This window comes from Oncorhynchus masou, chromosome 12, assembly GCF_036934945.1.
Source record: "Oncorhynchus masou masou isolate Uvic2021 chromosome 12, UVic_Omas_1.1, whole genome shotgun sequence".
Taxonomy (NCBI): domain Eukaryota; kingdom Metazoa; phylum Chordata; class Actinopteri; order Salmoniformes; family Salmonidae; genus Oncorhynchus; species Oncorhynchus masou.
In genome coordinates, this window is record NC_088223.1 from 36,927,206 (window position 1) to 36,950,734 (window position 23,529).

A 23,529-nucleotide genomic window follows, 5' to 3' on the forward strand; every position below is an offset into this window, starting at 1 on the left:
CTAGCCAGATCAGGACCTAACATAAGGAAAACTCAGAGTATGCTATTCTGTTCTTCTGAAATAGACTACATTTCCTTCATATTATGCTTCTTTAGACCTGTCTAAAATTAATAATGAATTTATTGTGAAGTTGTAGGCTATATTACATGGATTAATTAGCAAGGTAACTGTGCAGACACAGTTATCTGAGCTATCTGATTGGCCAGCGGTAGGCCTATAAGCGCACTTGATTTGCTCTCTGGGTGTTAATGTATACATTATATTATTCAATAGAATAAATGGTTCAGTAAGTGAAATTACCATTATTCCCAGATCCCTGACTGTAGTCTACCCATCAACTCAAGATGGAACTTTGTATCCATTCACTGATTGTTATAATATACTGGAAAATTCACCTGAGCTGAGCTCCGTAGACTGGTCTTTCCTGGCTGTCTGACCCTTCTGGTATATTATAATGGTACAATTTCTTGTTACAAAATAACCGTTTTTTTCTTTCTTTGTATGGTCTTTTACCATTTCTTTGTATTATCCTTTACCATATCTGTTGTGTTATATTCTCCTACATTCCTTTCATATTTCCACAAACTTCAAAGTGTTTCATTTCAAATGGTACCAAGAATATGTATATCCTTGCTTCATGGCCTGAGCAACAGGCAGTTAGATTTGGGTAAGTCATTTTAGGCAAAAAAAAGATGAAAAAAGGGGCAGATCCTTAATTGGTTTTAAGAGATGATGAGCATAGTGCTGTGTACTGACTGTGCACCATGACAGTGAAGCCTGTAGAGCTGTTTATACCGTGTCAATTAGTAGGGAATTAGATAGGGAAATTGACAGACCAATAAAGTTGCATTGCTATACTGACTGATTGTGGCCAAAATAACATCTAATATTAGCCAACTTTTGGTAACTCCAATGGTACATCAACTGGCGAAAACAAGCCAAGTTAATTTACTTCTGTTGAAACTGGACAAAATAAAAGCTACAAAACATTTCCATACAGACAACAGATGTCAGATACTGCTACCTGACAGATAGCCGGAGGCTAGAGCTGAACTGGCTGTGGTAGCTAGCTAGTTCATTCACCTCAGACAGAACTTCATTCGAGAGGGGACGAAACATTAGCTAACGTTACATGTCAGTTGCACTACTAGCTCAGCACGGGAATAATATATATTTTTTAATAAGTCAAACAGCAGTTACCTTGCCAGCTACATCAGTCAAATAAAGAGTAGCCTTTTTCTGCTCTGCTTACTTTTACAACTCAGAGAAAAAGCATAACACACAGGCAATAGCTGCTTCTGTTCGCACGCTCTGTGGTGTCCTTGCGGTCCTAAATCCAGCTGGCTTAAACCACCGAACAGCTTACCAGACCACTCTGAGCTTTCTGCATTGTCCTAAACTAGTGTACAAAACTGAAAGTAAAAGATTCAAAAACTAAATTTAAGAACGGGAAGTAAAGAAATTACACACAGAGAACAGATATACCGCTTCTTAGACTTGCTTTCAACGAGAATAACATGTCTATGACACATTTCTATGTGCATTTGGTCGGGTCCCCAAAGAGTTACATATTGCAACTTTAATATAAAACAGCACCAGTGTTACAATGTACTGTACCTACTCTTCAAATGCTACCACACTAGCCAGTCAGTGCCACTTGCTTGCTAATTTGAAGCGCAAGTAGAGAATTCTCCAAAGGCGTTACGTGATTGGTGAATATTCCGCGCCAAAGTAACCAATCGAGTAGCGTTTTACTAGGAGGACGTCAACGAATGTTTTGGCAAACATTTTGGTAGCGTCGATTTGCAGTTAGTATCAATACATTTATGTCATTTCATGAAAGGCCGTTTACTTTTGAGCTTATTCGAGAAGCAGACGATAATTTGTATTCAAGCAACCAAGCCTTCGTGAGAGGAAAATGTATTCTGAAAGAGGGAGTATATAGACGATCGACCGACAGAGGTGCGGCCATTGTACCATAGAAAGCACGCGCAATAGTGTTTCTCAGCTCGATGGGATAGCAACCAACGCCACTTGTCTGGCTTGCAGGTACAGTTAGCCCACTGATACAAGAACGCAAACAATGCAGCAACTAACAACACCTGGAAATGTTTTAGGACCATTTAAATATTGTAAATATGTATGCATAATGAATCATGCTTGACAAGACAAAAACAATATAAATGTATGTCACTTGCATCAATATCTCAAACAAGATGGGGGTAACCATCTGCTCAAAATAATATTTGAACATAAATATCTACCTACACTTAGGCCTGCAACTATTTCTTTACACACTCATCTTTCCACAAGTTGTGAAGTTGTATATAGCTCGCCAGGGGGCGACATTACATACGGTTTAAATCAGACTAAAATATATATATATATATGCACCAATACTTAACTGAAATCCCAATACTATATTGAACAGTACCACTTGTTAGGCTTGGATGGATTTCACAGTGAATTTATTTCTGAGAAGTTTATCAAAGGTTAGGCCACTGATTTTACAAGAGACTATGTACAATAGAATGCGCTGAAGTGTTTAGGCCTGTAATATATAATGGTTTATTGGTTCATTGCATCTAGTAGATTACTTATTTTATAGCTAGGGGCAGAATTGCCACATACAGTGCATTTGGAAAGTATTCAGACCCCTTGACTTTTCCCACATTTTGTTACGTTACAGCCTTATTCTGAAATGGATTACATTGTTTTTCTGAATCTACACACAATACCCCATAATGACAAAGCAAAAATAGGTTTAGAAATGTTTTCAAATGTATAAAAAAAGCAACTGAAATATCACATTTACATAAATATTCAGACCCTTTACTCAGTGCTTTGTTGAAGCACTATTTGCAGTGATTACAGCCTCGAGTTGTTGGTATGATGCTACAAGCTTGGCACACCTGTCTTTAGGGAGTTTCTTCCATTCTTCTCTGCAGATCCTCTCACGTTCTGTCAGGTTGGATGGGGAGTGTCGCTGCACAGCTATTTTCAGGTCTCTCCAGAGATGTTAGATCGGTTTCAAGTCCAGGCTCTTGCTGGGCCATTCAAGAACAGTCAGAGACCTGTCCCGAAGCAACTCCTGCATTGTCTTGGTTGTGTGGTTAGGGTTGTTATCCTGTTGGAAGGTGAACCTTCACCTCGGTCTGAGCTCCTGAGGGTTCTGGAGCAGGTTTGCATCAAAGATCTCTCTGTACTTTGCTCCGTTCATATTTCCCTAGATCCTGACTAGTTTCCCTGCCACTGAAAAACATCCCCACAGCATGAGGCTGCCACCACCATGCTTCACTGTAGGGATAGTGCCAGGTTTCCTCCAGACGTGACGCTTGGCATTCAGGCAAAATAGTTCAATCATGGTTTCATCAGACCAGAGTCTTGTTCTCATGGTCATAGTCCTTTATGTGCCTTTTGGCAAACTCCAAGCGGGTTGTCATGTGCCTTTTACTGAGGAGTGGCTTCTGTCTGGCCGCTCTACCATAAAGGCCTGATTGGTGGAGTGCTGAAGAGAGAGTTGTCCTTCTGGAAGGTTCTCCCATCTCCACAGAGGAACTCTGGAGCTCTGTCAGAGTGACCATTGGGTTCTTGGTCACCTCCCTGACCAAGCCCCTTCTCCCCTGATTGCTCAGTTTGGCCGAGCGGCCAGGTCTAGGAAGAGTCTTGGTGTTTCCAAACTTCTTCCATTTAAGACTGATGGAGGCCACTGTGTTCTTGGGGACCTTCAATGCTGCAGGATTGTTTTGTTACCCTTCCACAGATCTGTGCCTTGACACAATCCAGACTCCTAGCTCTACGGACAATTCCTTCGACCTCATGACTTGGTTTTTGCTCTGACATTGAAAATATATAGGTAGGTGTGTGCCTTTCCAAATCATGTCCAATCAATTACATTTACCACAGGTTAACTCCAAGTTGTGGAAATATTTCAAGGATGATCAATGGAAACAGAATGCACCTGAGCTCAATTTCTAGTCTCATAGCAAATTTAAGAAAAAAAACTGTTTTCGACTTGTCATTATGGGGTATTGTGTGTAGATTGATGAGGACATGTTTACATTTTTTCTTCTTAAAAAAAAATCTATTTTAGGCTGTACCGTAACAAAATGTAGAAAAGGGGCAGGGGTCTGCATACCTTCCGAATGCACTTGTAGGCCTACAGACGAACAAAAGAAACCATTGGAGGATCAAGGCTTGAATACACCTATAGGCCTAGGTCAGAACATGGTCTGTAATGTTCTAAAAGGTGTTTGCCTTTGTCATACACACAGTAACACCATTCAAGAAGGCCCTATAGGCTAGTTCTTTTTCAATGACTTTCGGATCCCTACAGTCCTGCAGGCCAGTTCAGTGTTTTCCCACTAAGTATGTAAAGATGTGTTGCCTGCTTATTACCTGTGCACGTGATTAACTGTCAATGTTTTCCTTTAAAAAAAAAAAATGAAATCATTAAAATTTCTAACCTTAAGTACAGTGTTAGAGAGGCAAGCTCGAGTGCCAAAGCTTTTAAGGGATTTAAAATAAAATGGTTTCGTCTCCTTGGAAATCCCTCGCCGTTTGCACATTATACGCTGTTAAGCCTGGGGGCTTCATTGCACAGTCCATCAGTATTTGCTTTGCACTGAAGGCTGCTGTCAGCAATGGTGCCAACTGTTTGGCATTCTATAACTATCAGCACAACAGTCTCCCATATTTCACAGTTTCTCTGTAGTTTTATTTAACCTTCTACAAACACATTTTTGCAAAGATGCAAAATAAAAGGGCTTATATTCACCAAAACCCACCGCCTCAGTTTACAAACAAGTGCATTTGCAGCACTTTTGACTGGAAATTGAAGATTAATACGGTGAGTGATTTACTATTCATTGACTAAATAGATCGAAACATTGTTGACAGACATGCTTTACTCTCACACTGCCACACCATATTATAATTCACCCGACCAAGGTAATTTAATATTTAATTTAGTCTTTTAGATGTTTAGTAGAAGTCCACATCGTTAGAATGGCGAAACCCCCTGGGATCAACACAGAGCTCCGAGGTTAAGGTTGTCAGGATCGGCACAGTCAAAGAGTTTGTAATTGGGAAACACATCTAAGATCTCCCATATCTCCTTAGAGTTGTGTTGGGTATTGCACTCTCCTGTTACATCATGCCAACTCAGTAAATTAACCCTGTTCCACGCGTTTAAAACATATTTAGCTCCAAGCGCCTATCGAGGTCAAAATCAAATTGTGATTGTTATTAACGGCACCAGACACAGATAGACACTCGGTTGCGTGTGACAATCCAAGGGAAACCAAATGGTGCAGCATGTGTCTGTGTAATCTGCTCTGATGCAAGGGTCATAGTGTGTGTGTGTGTGTGTGTGTGTGTGTGTGTGTGTGTGCGCGCGTATACATGGAGGCTGAGGCAGAAAGGGTCCCTAGCCAAACAGTTGAACAGCCATCTGTTTTACCCTCAGAAAGCTCTCACACTGTCCAATGAAAGACAGGGATGAGGAGGAGAGAGAGAGACAATAGATAGAGAAATTCACACTGACTGTTTCACACCCATCAACCCCCCCCCAGGGAACAGCTAATGTGCAGCCAGCCTCCGTATGTCAGCCGACCAGCATTATCCATCACTAAGCATTCAATGTGATAGGGACGGCTGACAGCTGTATGTGAGCCATTGTGACTGTGTTTGTGTCTCTCTTACCTGGTGTGTGTGCGTTTTAATTGGATCGCAGTCTTGTTGAGTATTTGTGTGTTTGCTTAAATCATGGGTTCATTGGGTTGCAATCGTGTGTGTGTGTGCACTTTTTACTGTATTACTTTGTGTATAATGTGTGTATTCCTCTCAGCTGTAGGTATGGACTCCTCCCTCTACTTGTGCTCTACCTGCTACCAGATATTCAACTCTCTGGAGGTGGTGATCTCTCATCAGCTCACCTGCCAACCTGTCAACACAGAGGAGACGGTCCCTGCAGCGCCACCTACAGCACAGACGGAGGTACTGCATCATTGGGCATAGTCGCTAGATGGCCTTGTTTGAAAGGACCAAAATGCAAAACTTTCTGATCGAGATGATGAACATGAACTATTTGTTCTTTATGTTGGATTAGGAGTAAGGATAAGTTAGGGTTAAAGTCATGGAAAGTAGTTAAAATAGTTTTTTTGGTTAGAAAGTCTGATAACTTTGTCCTTTCATAGCCTGGGCAGATAGTGATGACTAAGAAGTCTTTACAAGGAAAAATGTTTGGTATCAACCACTTCTGAACCTCCAGACAGTCCCATGTGGGCTGCCGGCCTCTATTCAGGGAGACTATTCCCTTTATTGAGCACTATTTAGACCCTCTGGGCCCCAGGGTGCCATTTGAGACATGTCATATCGATCACATAAGTGTCAGGGAGGGAGAAATGTGAAAAGTAGACCCGGTGGCCCTTGAGGACCTTGGTGCGTGACACTCCCTGAGCTAATGCATTATGTTGCTATGATAATTAGTCCCGAGCTACCTATTATCCTTAGCAACAAACTAATCAGCTTGCAACAGGTTTGCACTAATGACAAGCTTTCAGAAAATGCATCGAAAAATGAATTAAGTGATGAGAAAAATAACTATGGTTTTTGTATAACTCTTTATTGTATTTCCTTCATTTCTCTGTGTGTGGTGATGTCCTAGAGCTCCAGAGTGGTGCTTCAGTCTCAAAATGGACCATCCCAGCACCAAGAGAGAAACCAAAAGAGAACCTTCATGACGAACCCAAACCTGCCCTACCTGCACTCCTTCATAGAGAAGAGAGTGACTGGAAGTCCGACCCATTCCAACATCCCTCAGATCCAGACCCAAACGCAAAACCTGACTAGCCCGGCCCTGCTCATCCACTATCAGTGTAGGGAATGTGAGGTGTTGTTTGAGTCCCTGGAGCTGTGGCAGAAGCACAGCAAGCTGGGTGACTGTTCTGCAACTAGTGGGTCAGAACCAAGGGACCAGGAAATGGACACAGAGTGTCAGCCTGCGATAGGAGATGAAAAGGGGGTAGAGGGACAGAGTGATGGAGGGATGGATGTGAATATTGAGGAGGATGGTGACAAAGAGAGGGAGGAAGAGGTAGACTATGGAGGAGGGATGGAACAAGAACATAGCATTGAGAATGAATTGGAATCAGAAACAAACTCCAACTCCCAGCATTCCTTCCCCAACACTCCCATGTTTACAAACCCTGCTGCCTGTAGTTCCAATCCAACTGCTTCTTCCTCGAGCCAGACCTCCTTCTGTGCGGCCTGTGGCTCAGGCTTCAACACTGAGTCGGCGCTAAAGCTGCACCGTGTGGCCATCCACGGCTTGCCGGGGGCGCTACATCACTGTGACGTGTGTGGAGAGAGCTTTATGAACACTACTAAGTACCTCTACCACCGCAGGCAGCATCGAGACAGAGGGGAAAAGGACTCGGAGGGCTGCACACCCCGGGTGGACCACATTTTACCTACGCCTCTGTTCCAGTGGAAAAGCAACAGTGGTAGGTACTAGGTAGGCTTACTAAAGGAACATGGAAGACTGGGCTGTGTTCAGTAGAGTACAATGTAGCAAAACATCTTGAAAAGGAGAATGCTCATCTGTTTTTTCATTGAATAATATCCAGGGGCACCTCTTACGTTTTCAAAACGTTTTCTCACATTTTGTGCCTACTTTAGTGTTCATTATTGACTTCCGTAATTCTTTCAGCTGTGGTGAGTGGCGGAGAAGAGACCCCGACCCATCCACCCCTCACTACCACCACCCTCCCTGACTCTTCCACCCCCCTACCGGCCCTGGAAACAACACCCGGGGACCACTTCGGACCGTGCCCCCACTGCGGGCGTTTCTTCAAGAGCTGCAGCCGCATGCGCACCCACATCCAGGCCAACTCAGGCCTCAAACCGTTTAAGTGTGACCTCTGCCCCATGACGTTCGCCTACAACAGATGCGTGACGCGCCACCGTATCACCCACAGCGCTCGCAAGCCTTACACCTGCCTGCGCTGCGGCAAGAGCTACACACTGTTGGGCACGCTCCAGACCCACCACCTACTACACGAACGCCAGGATGCCTTGAACAAAGATGGTGTTGTGGTGAAGGAGGGCACAGTCGAGGAGGAGGGTCGCGGCGTGGTCAATGATGTAGAGTCAAAGAACTCAAAGTACCCAACGTTTTTTCGATACAAATGCCCTGATTATCCACGCTGCTTCCGAATGTCATCTCAGGTGCCAGTTCACAGGTATGTCTGGCCATCAATTCAGTTTGGCCTGAATTCAATTCAATTCAACTTTATTTATCGCCTTAGGGGCAATTATGCCTCTCTCTATGCCTGCTTAGATGTGGCCTCTTAGTTGAGGTGTTTAAAAAAACACTGGTAATTACATTGTGTAACAGCACAATACTAAGTTGATAACCGATTGCTCTTCATTCAGACCAGTACAATACTTTGGGGCAATTGAGAAGGCGTTATCATGGGAAGCACAAGAGCATAATTAAATGCATCCTGCTCCGTGCTCATATAATACAATTGAACATATGAAGGCAAGGCCTGCGTTCGTACATACAGAACCATCAGACTGTACATTTGACATTCTGTATTAATTAATGTGCACAGAGATACAAAGTAGTTTATACCAATAAAAACAAATCAAATGTTCATTGTTACATGCGCGAAATACATCAGGTGTGGACTTTACCGCGAAATGCTTACTTACGGGCCCTTTCCCAACTTAAAAAGGAAGAAAAAATGAGCTAATTTAAAAATAAAAAAAAGTTAATAGTAACAATAAAATAGAGGCGTAGTTGAGGTAATATGTAGGTAGAGGTTAAAGTGACTAGGTAATAAACCAGAGTAGCAGCAGCATGTGTGAAGATTGTGTGGCATCAATATGTGTGTTTGAGTCTTATGTCTTGGGGGTGGAAGCTGTTCAGAAGCCTTTTGGTCTCCGACTTGGCGGTCCGGGTACCACTTGCCGTGCGGTAGCAGGGAGAAAAGTCTATGATTTGGGTGACTGGAGTATTTGACCATTTGAAGCGGGAAAGTGTTCGGTCAATGATGGAATTATAATAGTCATAATTGTATTATTAATAGACGGATGCTTCAATAGTTAATCAACAATAGTTCCCGACCATCATGGACAAATTCCAGTATAATAACACAAGTCTAAGGAATTGATTTCTAAGTCTCTTGTGGTCAGTCTTATGTCGTTAGTGATGGCTATACTCCATTGCAATTTCTTTTTAAATTCTTGCCTGAGGATATGTATTGACAGTAATCACATTGAGAGATCTGTCTGGTGGGACCCACCATTATGTGGCTGCACAAGACTCCCCCCCCCCCCCCCCCCCCCCACACACACACACACACACACGGACACACACACGGACGTGCCATTATGTGACTAGCCCATTAGCAACATGGCTGAAGACCGGAGTTCTCTTTTTGCGCTTCACCACCCATCATAGACACCAGTATTCATTATGGCACACCGTAGCAAAATGTTTTTTTTTTGCTAAAGAATTCTATGTTCTTATTAGACTACTCCATGTAGTCCCTCCCTGTTTCAGCCTGTTTTCTTCCATTTGGTGCCTAATGAACACAATCCAGCACAGTGCCAACCAACCTGCTCTCACTCACAATTTACTGTTTGGGGGGGGTGGAAGTAATGACACTGCGCCACGACTCATTAGCTTTCATTCAGATGATTTCTGATTGCATCATCCACTAGGACAGTTTACCACACACACAGCTTTTATTATATGCGAGAGGGAATGTGATAAACACAGGGTCAGAAGTTTTATATGTGTCATGTCTATTGCAGAAGGATTGTGTTGATCGACAGTCATGACTTGTGGCGCAAAGCTTGAAACAGTCAACAATATATTAGCACCACTGTTTGAATACACATGTATTTTTTTTAACCTTTATTTAACTAGGCAAGTCAGTTAAGAACAAATTCTTATTTTCAATGACGGCCTAGGAACAGTGGGTTAACTGCCTGTTCAGGGGCAGAACGACAGATTTGTACCTTATCAGCTCAGTATATGTACCCTGCCGCCCAGTATAAGGCTGTCCTATGTTGAATTTGTATGAGGTGGTGTAGATGTTGTCTTATTGTGAATTGCATATAGGACCATGATTAGGGCCAGAAGTCTTTCCTGGACTGGTCACGCGGTAAGGAAATGGTCTGGTCACATGGTAAGGAAGGAATCCTGGCCTTATGGTGAATGTTGGAAATAAGGGCTTTTTGCTTGACATGTTATCTCTATATTTTCAGAAAAACATATCTAATTGTCTCTTTTTCCCTCTCTTTTCCCTTGAAATGGCCGTCAGATACTCACACACAGGGAAGTCTCCGTTCACCTGCTCCATCTGTGGGGAACACTTCTTCCACAAGAGCAGGCTGAAGCTTCATGCTCTCACACACGACGGTCAGAGTAATACTAATAGTGTGTGCATGCGTTCGTGTGTGGATTTCTTTACCCCGTCTGTGCCCTCAAATCTTTCATCTTTTATCCGCATGGTGTAGATGGCCCTGCGTGATGTCATTCTGTGGGTTTCTCGGTGTGTGTTTGACTGTGTGGGTGGCTCTTCGAGAACCTGCTTGCCTGTATTACTACACTTGGCCGTCTGCCTGTTGCTTTGCATATGCACGCTTATCTACACCAGTCTCTGTGCCATATGCTCTTCCCTACATCAAGTCTGGCCTCGGCTAAGCGATGGATCGCGCCCGTACTCTGCGGGTGAGTGCGCCAACATAATATCGTTTAAATGACATTTAATAAAGTCAGCGGGCTTTCATATCCATATGAACCACTAACCGCTAACTAAACGTATAAGAGAAAAGACTTGGCGGAGAGGGAAATCCCCCCGCTATCCCACAATGCCGTACAACTGCCAGCCTTGCCGCCCCTGTCAGAACACATGATCTATTTTAATACGCTGCGTTGTGCGTTTCACAGGCCATTACCTGCTGATTTATGTTGTTGCTTTTGTTCTTTGTTATCATTTATTAAATCACGCTGGCTCGGGCCCAGTTACCGAGGTCGTCAAGGGCAGTGTTGCAACACAACTTACAAGGCTTCGCACAGTCATCTCCGCCTTGTGAATACTCCCCCTTTCACTTTGACTAATGAATTTCCCCCGCCACTTTATTTACCCCTTAATAATTTTAGTGTATCTCTTAGAAATGGTTGCCGACAAAGATGGAAGATGTTCTACACTACCATTCATAAGATTTGGGTTACTTAGATATGTCCTATTGTTTTTGAAAGATAGCACATTTGTTGTCCATCAATTTGATGTTATTTTAATTGTTAACAAAATTTTCTTTCAAAAACAAGGACATTTGTAAGTGACCCCAGACTTTTGAACGGTAGTGTATTTCAACTGAAGTATTTTCGTTTGGTTAAATTAGGACTTTGGTAATTTTCCTTGTTATTGTATGGTTCTTTTGATATATTGACTGATATTATCAACCATGTAAATTTCTACGTTTCTAACCCTCTGCTTTTATGCATATGCTCACTTAACATGGCTGCTTCTGTGCCATGTAATCAGACTTTCTTCTCTGTACAGGAGTGGTGGACATAGGCCTGGTTAAGGGAACAGGCCAGGGTAGAGGCCGTGGCCAAGGCGGAAGGCAGGACAAGACCACAGGGCTTCTGGACTGTGAGTTCTGCCGCCATCGCTGTGTCACCAAGGAAGGCCTGGACCTCCACAGATTGTCCCACGCCGGCCAGACCCCCTTGCGCTGCCCGATGACCCCCTGCAGACGGCGCTATGCAACGGCCGCCTCCCTGGAAGAGCACCTCCTTACCCACTGCCCGGCGCCCGGGGACACGGTGGCTGCCGCCGACCTCCCCAAGCCACGTCCCTTCCACTGCCATCACTGTGGGAAGGACTTCACCACCGGCTCATCACTCAGCGTCCACCTTCGAGTCCACACGGGGGAGAAGCCCTTTCAGGTCAGAGGTGAAAGACGTCAATGCAGGTCTAGGGTTGCAAAATTTCAAAACTTTCCCCAAATTCCCTGCTTTTTCAGATTTCTAAGGTAGAGGGTTCCCTCTCAGCTCATTCTCTGCTTATTCCAGAAATACTCTCTGAAAAACAAGGGAATTTGGGACTTAGTTTCATGATTTTTGCAGCCCTACATAGACCAAGGTTGTATTAGGGCAACCCTGTGTTAATTGTTACTCCAACTTGTCAACTGAAATACCAGTTCTAGATAAACAAATTGTCCGGCTTTCGTCCCCTTCAACAGATTGTTGTATAGAGGGTTTTCAGTTGCGTCACAAATCACCTAGAAACCACACCGGGCACCATGTTGGAAGACCAGAGTCAGTCTGGTGGAAACCAGACCATCACAGTAACAGTAGGAATGAACCATATACAGTGCATTTGAAAAGTATTCAGACCCCTTGACCTTTTCTGCTTTGTTATGTTACAGCCTTATTCTAAAATGGATTAAATACACTTTTTTTTCTCATCAATCTGCACACAATACCCCAGAATGACAAAGCAAAAACAGGTTTTTTGAAATTGATTGGACATGGTTTAGAAAGGCACATACCTGTCTATATTAGGTCCCACAGTTGACAGTGCATGTCAGAGCAAAAACCTAGTCATGAGGTCGAAGGAATTGTCCGTAGAGCTCCAGGAACAAGATTGTGTCGAGGCACAGATCTGGGGAAGGGTACCAAAAAATTGCTGTTGCATTGAAGGTCCCTAAGAACACAGTGGCCTCCATCAGTCTTAAATGGAAGAAGTTTGGAACCACGAAGGCTTTTCCGAGAGCTAGCCACCCGGCCAATCGGGGGAGAAGGGCTTTGGTCAAGGAGGTGACCAAGAACCCGATGGTCCCTCTGACAGAGCTCCAGAGTTACTCTGTGGAGATGGGAGGACCTTCCAGAAGGACGACCTTCCAGAAGGACAACCATCTCTGCAGCACTCAACCAATCAGGCCTTTATGGTAGAGTGGCCAAACGGAAGCCACTCTCCCCTAAAAGGCACATGCAACCCGCTTGAGGTTTGCCAAAAGGCAACTAAAGGACTGTCAGACCATGAGAAACCAAGATTGAACTCTTTGGCCTGAGTGCCAAGTGTCACCTCTAGAGGAAATGTGGCACCATCCCTACGGTGAAGCATGGTAGTGGCAGCATCATGCTGTGGGGGATGTTTTTCAGCAGCAGGAACTAGGAGACTAGTCAGGATTGAGGGAAAGATGTACAGAGAGATCCTAGATGAAAACCTGCTCCAGAGCACTCAGGACCTCAGACTGGGGCGAAAGTTCACCTTTCAACAGGACAACAACCCTAAACACACAGCCAAGTCGCTGAATGTCCTTGAGTGGCCCAGCCAGAGATCGGACTTGAACATTATCGAACATCTCTGGAGAGACCTGAAAATGGCTGTGCAGCAACGCTCCCCATCCAACACCACAGCGCTTGAGAGGGTCTGCAGAGAAGAATGGGAGAAACTCCCCAAATACAGGTGTGCCAAGCTTGTAACGTCATACCCAAGAAGACTCGAGGCTGTAATCACTGCCAACGGTGCTTCAACAAAATACTGAGTAAAAGGGTTTGAATACATATGTAAATGTGATATTTATGTTTTCTTCTGCAAAAAGCCTGTTTTTGCTTTGTCATTATGGGGTATTGTGTGTAGATTGATGGGGGGGGGGGGACTATTTCATCCATTTTAGAATAATGCCGTAACAAAATGTGGAAAAAGTTAAGGAGTTTGTACAGTGAATTCGGAAAGTATTCAATGTCTCTCCGCCCTAACAATGGGAGTTGTTGCCCACAAAGTGGCATGGTGGGCTTTCAAGCTCCCACCTATCCTTTCTTTTTGGATTGGTGTATACATCAAATTATTGTAATCCTTTTCTGAGTATTTGATGCGCCTGTATTCAATGGAGAGCGATGCTATGCTACTAGCCTCATACCATGAATATGCATAGCCATCTCAAGATCTAAAGTGTTTTTACTCAAAGTTGCCAGGATGTCTCGTCTCCTACTTAGATCAGTACACTCGTAACAACTTTAGCATTACAAAAACTTTTATTAGGTTAAATCAACATTACGTAGCAAATTAAGCCATAAAAAAAAATTATTGACCAAAATCGACACTCATTGACCTCCATACAAAAACTCCTTGCTTGGTAGTCAAAACAACGAAAAATAGCCAACTGCTGGAGGGAGACAGATTTTCTGCCAAGTTTGGCCTCTCTCTAACTCTTCCTCCCTGGAAGTCCTCCAATCGTCCACATGGCTGGCTACCATCGGGAAGATTGCCCATGATTTCGTTTTCTGTAAGGACCCAGAAAACTGATTCAGTGGGAGAACCTATTTCAGTAAGTGAACATTTTTCTTTGACTATGTAATATTAGCTAGATAGCTTACTACAGGAACTAATGTGCAGGCTAACTCAAATGAGCTGCTAACGTAATGTTAGCTAGATAGATAACTTTACATACTGTATAGCTAAATGAATAAAATGTTACCAGCTAGCTAACTTCATATAAGATAGTTAGCTACCATGATGTATTTATCATTGTAAATTAAAACAAACTCCATGCATTCATTGCTAGGTAGCTAGCAAACAGTCATGGAAGAGGGTGAAAGGATTAATGTTAGCAGCTCCAACTGTCAGAGAAGGGAGAGAGTAGGCTACTTTGGATAGGGCAGGTATCTTTTGTGGGAGGACATTGTGAAAATATTCTCCAGTTCTAGTACCTAGTGAGAGAAACTGAGGACAGAGATATTGCATAATATTGAGTATAATGAAGCCTGTTTATGTCTTCGGTCCTCAGATACAGAGAGCTGTGGAACCCTGTCTGAAGATAAGGTCTCAGTGAATGTCCCAAGAGAATAAGGGTATACACCCTCGTATACCATGGGTTATATGTGTACCTAATGTTAGCAAATGTAAACAAAAAATAATAATAATTAAGTCACACACAATGTATAAACCTATTACAACTCGAGCAGGTCAACCCTGCTGGGTATGCAGGCTTCTGTTCCAGCCCAGCACTAACACACCTGATTCGCCTTATCAAACATAATTAGTTGATAACTAAAGTGTGCTATTGCTGGGCTGGAATAGAAGTCTGCTCAGCAAGTAGAACAGTGATCAGTGGAGCAACGTTGACCGTCACTGCTATTACATTTTTTTCACCTGAAATGATGCTTTAGTAATAATAGCCTACATATTACTAAAATAACCTTTACGGTTAGACATCTTATGAGTTAGCCCACTTGTACACTTTGAAATTATATGAAATAAAGTGTTGGTTCTTTTGAAGTGAAGTGTTTTAATTGTTAACTTTTATAGTAGAGTTAAGTCAAATCTTGACGTCAGTGATCTTCAGGTAGGAAAGTCAGCGCTCTAGAAAAATGGCTGAGTTTCCGACTTGGCATTCCGAGTTGGATGACCGTTCAAAACATTGTCTGAGATTTTGTACAATTTGTGTCTCCCCTTATCGCCGGCCTAGATGAGATGGTTGCATTCAATACAAGGTTGTTTTTATTGTTCTGTTTGTCAGTCTCAGCCAGGAAGGCCTAGGCTACCCTGTGATTTGTCGTATTAAAAAAAAGATTGCTTATGTCTCCAGTCATATAAAGTGTAGTAGAGTTGCATGAAATGTGTTTATCGAAAGCCAAATATTTCCTGTGCAAAGAAAAAAAATAATCTGGTATGGCCTTAAAGGCCTATTCCACTATGCGCTCAGCTATGCACAGTGAGGGGGAGAAAGTATTTCATCCCCTGCTGATTTTGTACATTTGCCCACTGACAAAGAAATGATCCGTCTATAACTTTAATGGTAGGTTTATTTGAACAGTAAGAGACAGAATAACATTTAAAAAAATCCAGAAAAACGCAAGTCAAAAATGTTATAAATTGATTTGCATTTTATTGTGGGAAATAAGTATTTGACCCCTCTGCAAAACATGACTTAGTACTTGGTGGCAAATCCCTTGTTGGCAATCACAGAGGTCAGACGTTTCTTGTAGTTGGCCACCAGGTTTGCACACATCTCAAGATGGATTTTGTCTCACTTCTCTTTGCAGATCTTCTCCAGGTCATTAAGGTTTCGAGGCTGACGTTTGGCAAATTGAACCTTGAGCTCCTTCCACAGATTTTCTATGGGATTAAGGTCTGGAGACTGGCTAGGCCACTCCAGGACCTTAATGTGCTTCTTCTTGAGCCACTCCTTTGTTGCCTTGGCCGTGTGTTTTGGGTCATTGTCATGCTGGAATACCCATCCACGACCCATTTTCAATGCCCAGGCTGAGGGAAGGAGGTTCTCACCCATGATTTGACGGTACATGGCCCCGTCCATCGTCCCTTTTATGCGGTGAATTTGTCCTGTCCCCTGAGCAGAAAAACACCCCCAAAGCATAATGTTTCCACCTCCGTGTTTGATGGTGGGGATGGTGTTCTTGGGGTCATAGGCAGCATTCTTCCTCCAAACACGGCGAGTTGAGTTGATGCCAAAGAGCTCCATTTTGGTCTCATCTGACCATAACACTGTAACCCAGTTGTCCTCTGAATCATTCAGATGTTCATTGGAAAACTTCAGATGGACATGTATATGTGCTTTCTTGAGCAGGGGGACCTTGCGGGCACTGCAGGATTTCAGTCCTTCACGGCGTAGTGTGTTACCAATTGTTTTCTTGGTGACTGGTCCCAGCTGCCTTGAGATCATTGACAAGATCCTCCCATGTAGTTCTGGGCTGATTCCTCACCGTTCTCATGATCATTGCAACTCCACGAGGTGAGATCTTGCATGGAGCCCCAGGCAGAGGGAGATTGACATTTATTTTGTGTTTCTTCCATTTGCGAATAATCGCACCAACTGTTGTCACCTTCTCACCAAGCTGCTTGGCGATGGTCTTGTAGCCCTTGTCTACAATCTTGTCCCTGACATCCTTTGAGAGCTCTTTGGTCTTGGCCATGGTGCAGAGTTTGGAATCTGATTGATTGGTTGCTTCTGTGGACAGGTGTCATTTATACAGGTAACAAACTGAGATTAGGAGCACTCCCTTTAAGAGTGTGCTCCTAATCTCAGCTCGTTACCTGCATAAAAGACACCTGGGAGCCAGAAATCTTTCTGATTGAGAGGGGGTCAAATACTTATTTCCCTCATTAAAATGCAAATCAATTTATAACATTTTTGATGTGTTTTTCTGGATTTTTGTGTTGTTAATCTGTCTCTCACTGTTCAAATAAATCTACCATTAAAATTATAGACTGATCATTTCTTTGTCAGTGGGCAAACGTACAAAATCAGCAGGGGATCAAATATTTTTTTCCCCTCACTGTAGATTGGATAGTCAATTTATTAGGCTATTAATATAACTCAATCTACTCGCCACATTAGGAATAGGTTTTCATTAGTCTGCAAATGTGATGACCGATGCATGCAATGTTTTATTATAAAGGTGCATTTTTGTAGTGAAAAATAGCTTCCTCAAAAATGTGAAACTGACACACTGCCTATAAGAGATGCATGCTAACAGCTAGACTACAAGCTATTTAGCTAGCTAGCTAAAGTTGGCTAACAGAATTGTCAGCGCCTAGTTAGCGTAACAGCTAAACTAAACTTGAAATTCATCAGACTTATCAGTGATGAAATGATCGGAGCAGACCCTGTACTGACAGCTGTCTGGGTTCAGGTCTTGATGGGCAAAAAGGTTTCACCGCTTTTCTGACAGTTCTTGAGGCAAATTAAACTTTATTTGTCACATGCGCCGAATACAACAAGTGTAGACCTTACCGTGAAATGCTTATTTACCTTTACCAACAGGGCAGTTCAAGAATAGTTAAGAAAATATTGACCAAAAAACTCAAGTACATTTTTTAAATAACAAGTAACACAATAAGATAACAATAACGAGGCTATATGCAGGTTAGAGGTCATTTGTACATGTAGGTAGGGGTGACGTGACTATGCATGGATAATAAACAAACAGTGAGTAGCAGCATTGTACAAAAAGATGGGGGGGGGTCAATGTAATAGTCAGTCGGCCATTTTGAGCAATTGTTCAGCGGTCTTCTGGAGGTAGAAGCTGTTAAGGAGCCTTTTGGTCCCAGACTTGGTGCTCCGGTACTGCTTGCCTTGCGGTAGCAGAGAGAACAGTCTGACTTGGGTGACTGAAGTGTCTGACAATTTTATGGGCTTTGCTCTGACACCGGCTATTATATAGGTCCTGGATTGCAGGAAGCTTGGCCCCAGTGATGTACTGGGCCGTACGCACTACCGTCTGTAGAGCCTTAGTCAGCCATATCTCCTTTTAGTGTTTCATGATTGCGAGTAATCTGGAAAAACATGATTTCCTGCCTTAGAGCAGCCAATTACTGCACAGAAATTGACTGTGGTGATGTTTAGGCACTGTTATCATGAACTTTGGGGTAGCCACTCAGCTGTTGTCGTCGGAAGAATGGATATGGTGGTCTTCCAACATGGCTGATAGGAGGCGTTGTACAGTGGCTTGCGGAAGTATTCACCCCCTTGGTATTTTTTTCTATTTTGTTGCCTTGGAATTCAAATGTATTTTTTTGGGGGGGGTGTATCATTTGATTTACATAACATGCCTACCATTTTGAAGATGCAAAATATGTTTTATTGTAAAAGAAATAAGACAAAATAACAGAACTTTAGCGTACATAACTATTCACCCCCTTATCTATAAGCTTGGCATATCTAGCCACTGGGATTTTTGCCCATTCTTCAAGTTGGATGGGTTCTGCTGGTGTACAGCCATCTTTAAATCATACCAATTGGATTGAGGTCTGGGTTTTGACTAGGCCATTCCAAGAAATGTTAAATGTTTCCCCTTAAACCACTCAAGTATTGCTTTAGCAGTATGCTTACGGTCATTGTCCTGCTGGAAGGGGAACCTCTGTCCCAGTCTCAAATCTCTGGAAGACTGAAACTGGTTTCCCACAATTTCCCTGTATTTAGCACCATCCATTATTCCTTCAATTCTGACCAGTTTCCCAGTCCCTGTCAATGAAAAACATACCCACAGTATGATGCTGCCACCATGCTTCACTGTGGGGATGGTTTTCTCGGGGTGATGAGAGGTTTTGGGTTTGCGCCAGACATAGCATTTTCCTTGATGGCCAAAAAGCTACATTTTAGTCTCATCTGACCAGAGTACCTTCTTCCATATGTTTGGGGAGTCTCCCACATGCCTTTTGGCAAACACCAAACATGTTAGCCTATTTTTTGTTTCTTTAAGTAATGGCTTTTTTTCTGGCCACTCTTCCCGTAAAGCCCGGCTCTGGAGTGTATGGCTTAAAGTAGTCCTATGGACAGATACTCCAATCTCCGCTGTGGAGCTTTGCAGCTCCTTCAGGGTTATCTTTGGTCTCTTTGCTGCCTCTCTGATTAATGCCCTCCTCCCTGGTCCATGAGTTTTGTTGGGCGGCCCTCTCTTGGTAGATTTGTTGTGGTGCCATATTCTTTCCATTAAAAAAAAAACCGATTTAATGGTGTTCATTGGGATGTTCAAAGTTTCTGATATTTTTTTTACCCAACTCTGATCTGTACTTCTCCACAACTTTGTCCCTGACCTGTTTGGGGAACTCCTTGGTCTTCATGGTGCCCCTTGCTTGGTGGTGTTGCAGACTCTGGAGCCTTTCAGAACAGGTGTGTGTGTGTATATATACTGAGATCATGTGACACTTATATTGCACACAGGTGGACTTTATTTAACTAATTATGTGACTTCTGAAGGTAATTGGTTGCACCAGATCTTATTTAGGGGCTTCATAGCAAAGAGGGTGAATACATATGCACGCACCACTTTTCCGTTTTGTATTTTTTCTTTAACTTTTTGTAAATATTGTTATTTTTGTCATTTCACTAAACAAATAGGGACAATTTTGTGCATGTCCATTACATGAAATCCCCCCAAAATCTATTTAAATGACAGGTTGTAATGCACCAAAATAGGAAAAACGCCAAGGGGATGACTACTTTTGCAAGGCACTGTACGTCACCTAGCAACCGTCTATTGGGTAACACTCCAGGCTCAGGGTGTTGAGTATAAAGCTCTTAGCAGCTCATTAGACCACTATTAATCTTTGAACACTCTGGGCCAGTATCTAAAGGCCATTGTAAGGTAGCCTTTTCAAAGTATTTTCACTTAAACGCTGTTTCCCTCTACCTGATAATGTTTTTGAGTGCTCACATTAGCAATAACTGTCTTTCTGTATCTTTCCCTCCCTCCCTCCTACTCCAACCTTGCCTCCCTCTTCCTGCCCTACCCTCCTCCTCTTCCTCTCCGCAGTGCTCCCAATGTTGGAAGAGCTTCCGACAGATCCCTCACCTGCGCGACCACGAGCGTCTGCACAGCGGTGAACGTCCCTTCGTCTGCGGTGTCTGTGGCAAGAGCTTCGTCCTGGCCGCCCGCCTCACCGAGCACGCCCGCACTCACAGCGGCGAGAAACCATTCTCCTGCCCCGTGTGCCACCGGGCCTTCCGCTCCCTCTCCAACCTGGGAAAGCACCGCAAGACCCACCGCTGCTGCCCCCCCACACAGCCACAAGAGGGCATCAGAGAGCAGACCCCTGTCATAGGGCTCAAAATACAGGGGAATATGGACAATATGGAGGGTCAGGCGGCTGTGCGTACGATCTTACTTGTTCAGCCCCAAGTGGTCTCTCAGGGAGGGTCTTCTTCCGTATCTGCTCCCCTTGTCCTCCTGCACCCCTCAGTTGCTGTGGGCAATGGGCAGGCCGGGACTGTGGTCATCGAGGTCATCGTGGAGCAGCCTGGTGAGCAGCGGGTGAAAAGTTGATGCAACTTCAGACATTTCACAAGAGGCTGCCAAAGACACCTGGATGAAAATCATTTCTGAGAAGAACTGTCACAATCTAAAAGGAGGATAAGAAGTGGGTGGAGAGCAGGGAGTGAGGGGAACGGAGTGAAGTGGGACTTGAATAAATAAAATGTGAAGGGTTGGTGCGGTGTTAGGATTACGAGGATCAGTTCTCAATTTAAGTACAGATGTATAGAATGGCTTTGAAGTAAGTTATTTCTAGAGAATGTTTTTGAGCCTGTTCAATCTCAATTTGACACAGAGTGCCTTCACAATCTGTTCTATTTCTTTGAATAAAATGCTCTTTCCATTTAATTTGCATCCTTTTGCAGGGAGACAGCATGGGGGTTCTCTCAAACGATTCAATGGGTTTTATTGGAAAGACAATAAATGTAAGCCCTTCACTAAAGTGCTTGCTTGACAAAATGTTTCTGTTTCTAAATAGTTCTCACTGTTACTAGTCAACAATGACCTGTTCTTCCTTGCTCAGAGTGAGAATTAAGAACGAGGTGAACTGATGGATCTGTGAATTACAAAACCCACTCACGAAAAGGGTCCCCAAAGCTAGGTAAACTAGGCTTTGATTCAGATAGAGATTGTTTGGCATGGGAAAGCTATTTAGTGGTATATTTGTGGTAACAAATCCCTTGACAGCAGTTGATGCGGTGGGGAGGGAGGTCTAAAGATGCAGACTGTTGGCAGCTGTCTGGGTTAGAGGCATCCAAGTGCTAATGGTGTCAGTCCCAGCCAGGCTTGTTTAGAACGCCAGCAAATTTTGACACCAGGTCAGACTGGAACTGAAATTGATCTGTTTTTCCAGGAGCATGTCTGCAATGCGGGCAGATGGGCATGTAGGCAGTTAAGTCAATGAGACACTTGTGCTGTCAAATGAAGCATCAAGCTTGAAGTGCCCTCACTTCCTATGGTGTGTGTGCATCGCAGGGGGTGTCGTTAAAATGGAATGGCTGCACGTTGATCTGATATAAACCTTGAAATGAAGGATAAGTGGCGGTCATTTGCTTTGTCGTATTATTCCGATTTAGTCAGATCAAGAATGAATGAGGCTAATGTCTTCACGTTTTTACCTGTTTCAGACTAAAGTGCTTATCCGAACCAAATTGCTGGCTTGGATATTCTCTTTTCACGTTCTCCTTTTTAAGCACAGCTCAAGCAATCACGGCAGATGCGTAACCAGGCCGGCTCAGTACAGCTTGGTTTGGGTCAGTACAGATGCGTAACCAGGCCGGCTCAGTACAGCTTGGTTTGGGTCAGTACAGATGCGTAACCAGGCCGGCTCAGTACAGCTTGGTTTGTGTCAGTACAGATGCGTAACCAGGCCGGCTCAGTACAGCTTGGTTTGGGTCAGTACAGATGCGTAACCAGGCCGGCTCAGTACAGCTTGGTTTGGGTCAGTAGTGTGAAAAGCCCTAAAGAGCATTACATTTTTTATTTTGCTATGTGTGCATGCATGCTCTGAAATCCAGCTAAAGTCTAGAAGATCCAACAAATGTCAGCAATTCTTGGACACAAGCATCGGTGCCTTGAGACGGGGGTATGGTGCACTTGCTTCATGTGTCTACTACATTAAGCAGTAAAGCCTCTAACAACTCTTGCCACTGATGTGATTCCTGTGACAGACATTGGAGAGGCTGGAGCCCAACAAGTTCAAGCTTGGTTTGTTTTCGACACTCCTGAGGTAAGAATCTAGAGGGTAGTGAAACGGAGCGTTTAACCTTCCAACAGTTTTGTGTAAAGTCTTGTCACACGTCACATAACCACTTTGTCCATGTCAACTTCAATGGTGTAACTCCCTTTTGTCATTTCGGAGCTTCATTGGAGCAAAATTCAGAGTCTATTTCTGCTCAATCGTGATTTCAGAATTTATATTATGGCTATTCGTCATTGTTACTTCATTTTGTCTTCTTCGCACTTCAAATTTGGACGAGGCGCTAGAGTAGCCACGCAAACCAGATAGATCATCTCATCTAGGCATTACGCTAGTGAAATCTCAGCAATTCATTTTCTCTGCCAGATCATATTTCTCAATTTGCGTCATGCAAAATAAGCCAAATCATGACGCTTATGTCAGGTGTTGCCTGTCTGGAATGGGAAAATGGGGGAGGCTTTAACATGTAACACTGATTAGGCCCCCTACTACCTAGCAACCACAGCTGAGACCTAGAATGGCCCCTGTTTGATGGGTGACTAGCTCATCCACATAAACAAAGGCGGAAATGTGTCCACTTCTGGAAAAGGGCAAGTGTGGAAACAGCTAGTCCCTTTAATCGGTGAATGTGTCCCTTTAGTGTTGTGTCGAAGTTGTGTGTGGAACCTGGTATAAGAGGATATGTGCTTCCTATTTTGAGAGGATGTATTCTTCCTAGTTTGAGGGGACAATCTCTTCCTGTTTATCTTTTCTCTGTAGTTTTTAGTCCAGAATCATATCCTCACATTTACAGTCATACAGTGTTATTTTCTGCACATAATTCAAGTCCTGTGCACCATCTTGTTGACCTATGATTATCCTTGCCACGCCGCCTCCCCACAGCATCACTCATACACGCATCATCTGGCGTGGCTGAGAATGGGTGCTACCTGCAGTGATTTGCTGTGAGTGTGCATGTGTGAGAGTCCTGGCCAGATTAAGAAATCATAGGCCCCCGGGCTCTTTTTTTTTAATAGCCCCCCCCCCC

The 23,529-nt window shown here is 43.5% G+C and overlaps 1 protein-coding gene across 2 annotated transcripts; it reads left to right on the forward strand.

The window, feature by feature from the left end:
* Nucleotides 1–1,754: 1,754 nt before the first annotated feature.
* LOC135549990 (zinc finger protein 574-like) lies at nt 1,755–21,146 on the forward strand. 2 transcript variants are annotated; one of them, XM_064980409.1, is made up of 7 exons: nt 1,755–2,049; nt 5,849–5,997; nt 6,668–7,505; nt 7,712–8,243; nt 10,338–10,435; nt 11,583–11,971; nt 20,306–21,146. In XM_064980409.1, exons 2-7 carry the CDS (start codon nt 5,857–5,859, stop codon nt 20,813–20,815), a joined length of 2,508 nt encoding a protein of 835 aa, XP_064836481.1. In that variant the 5' UTR covers nt 1,755–2,049; nt 5,849–5,856; the 3' UTR covers nt 20,816–21,146. The 2 variants fall into 2 exon arrangements, with proteins under 2 accessions (XP_064836481.1, XP_064836482.1); XM_064980410.1 differs by having other exon boundaries at nt 11,583–11,978; nt 20,306–20,482.
* The last annotated feature ends 2,383 nt before the right edge of the window (nt 21,147–23,529 follow it).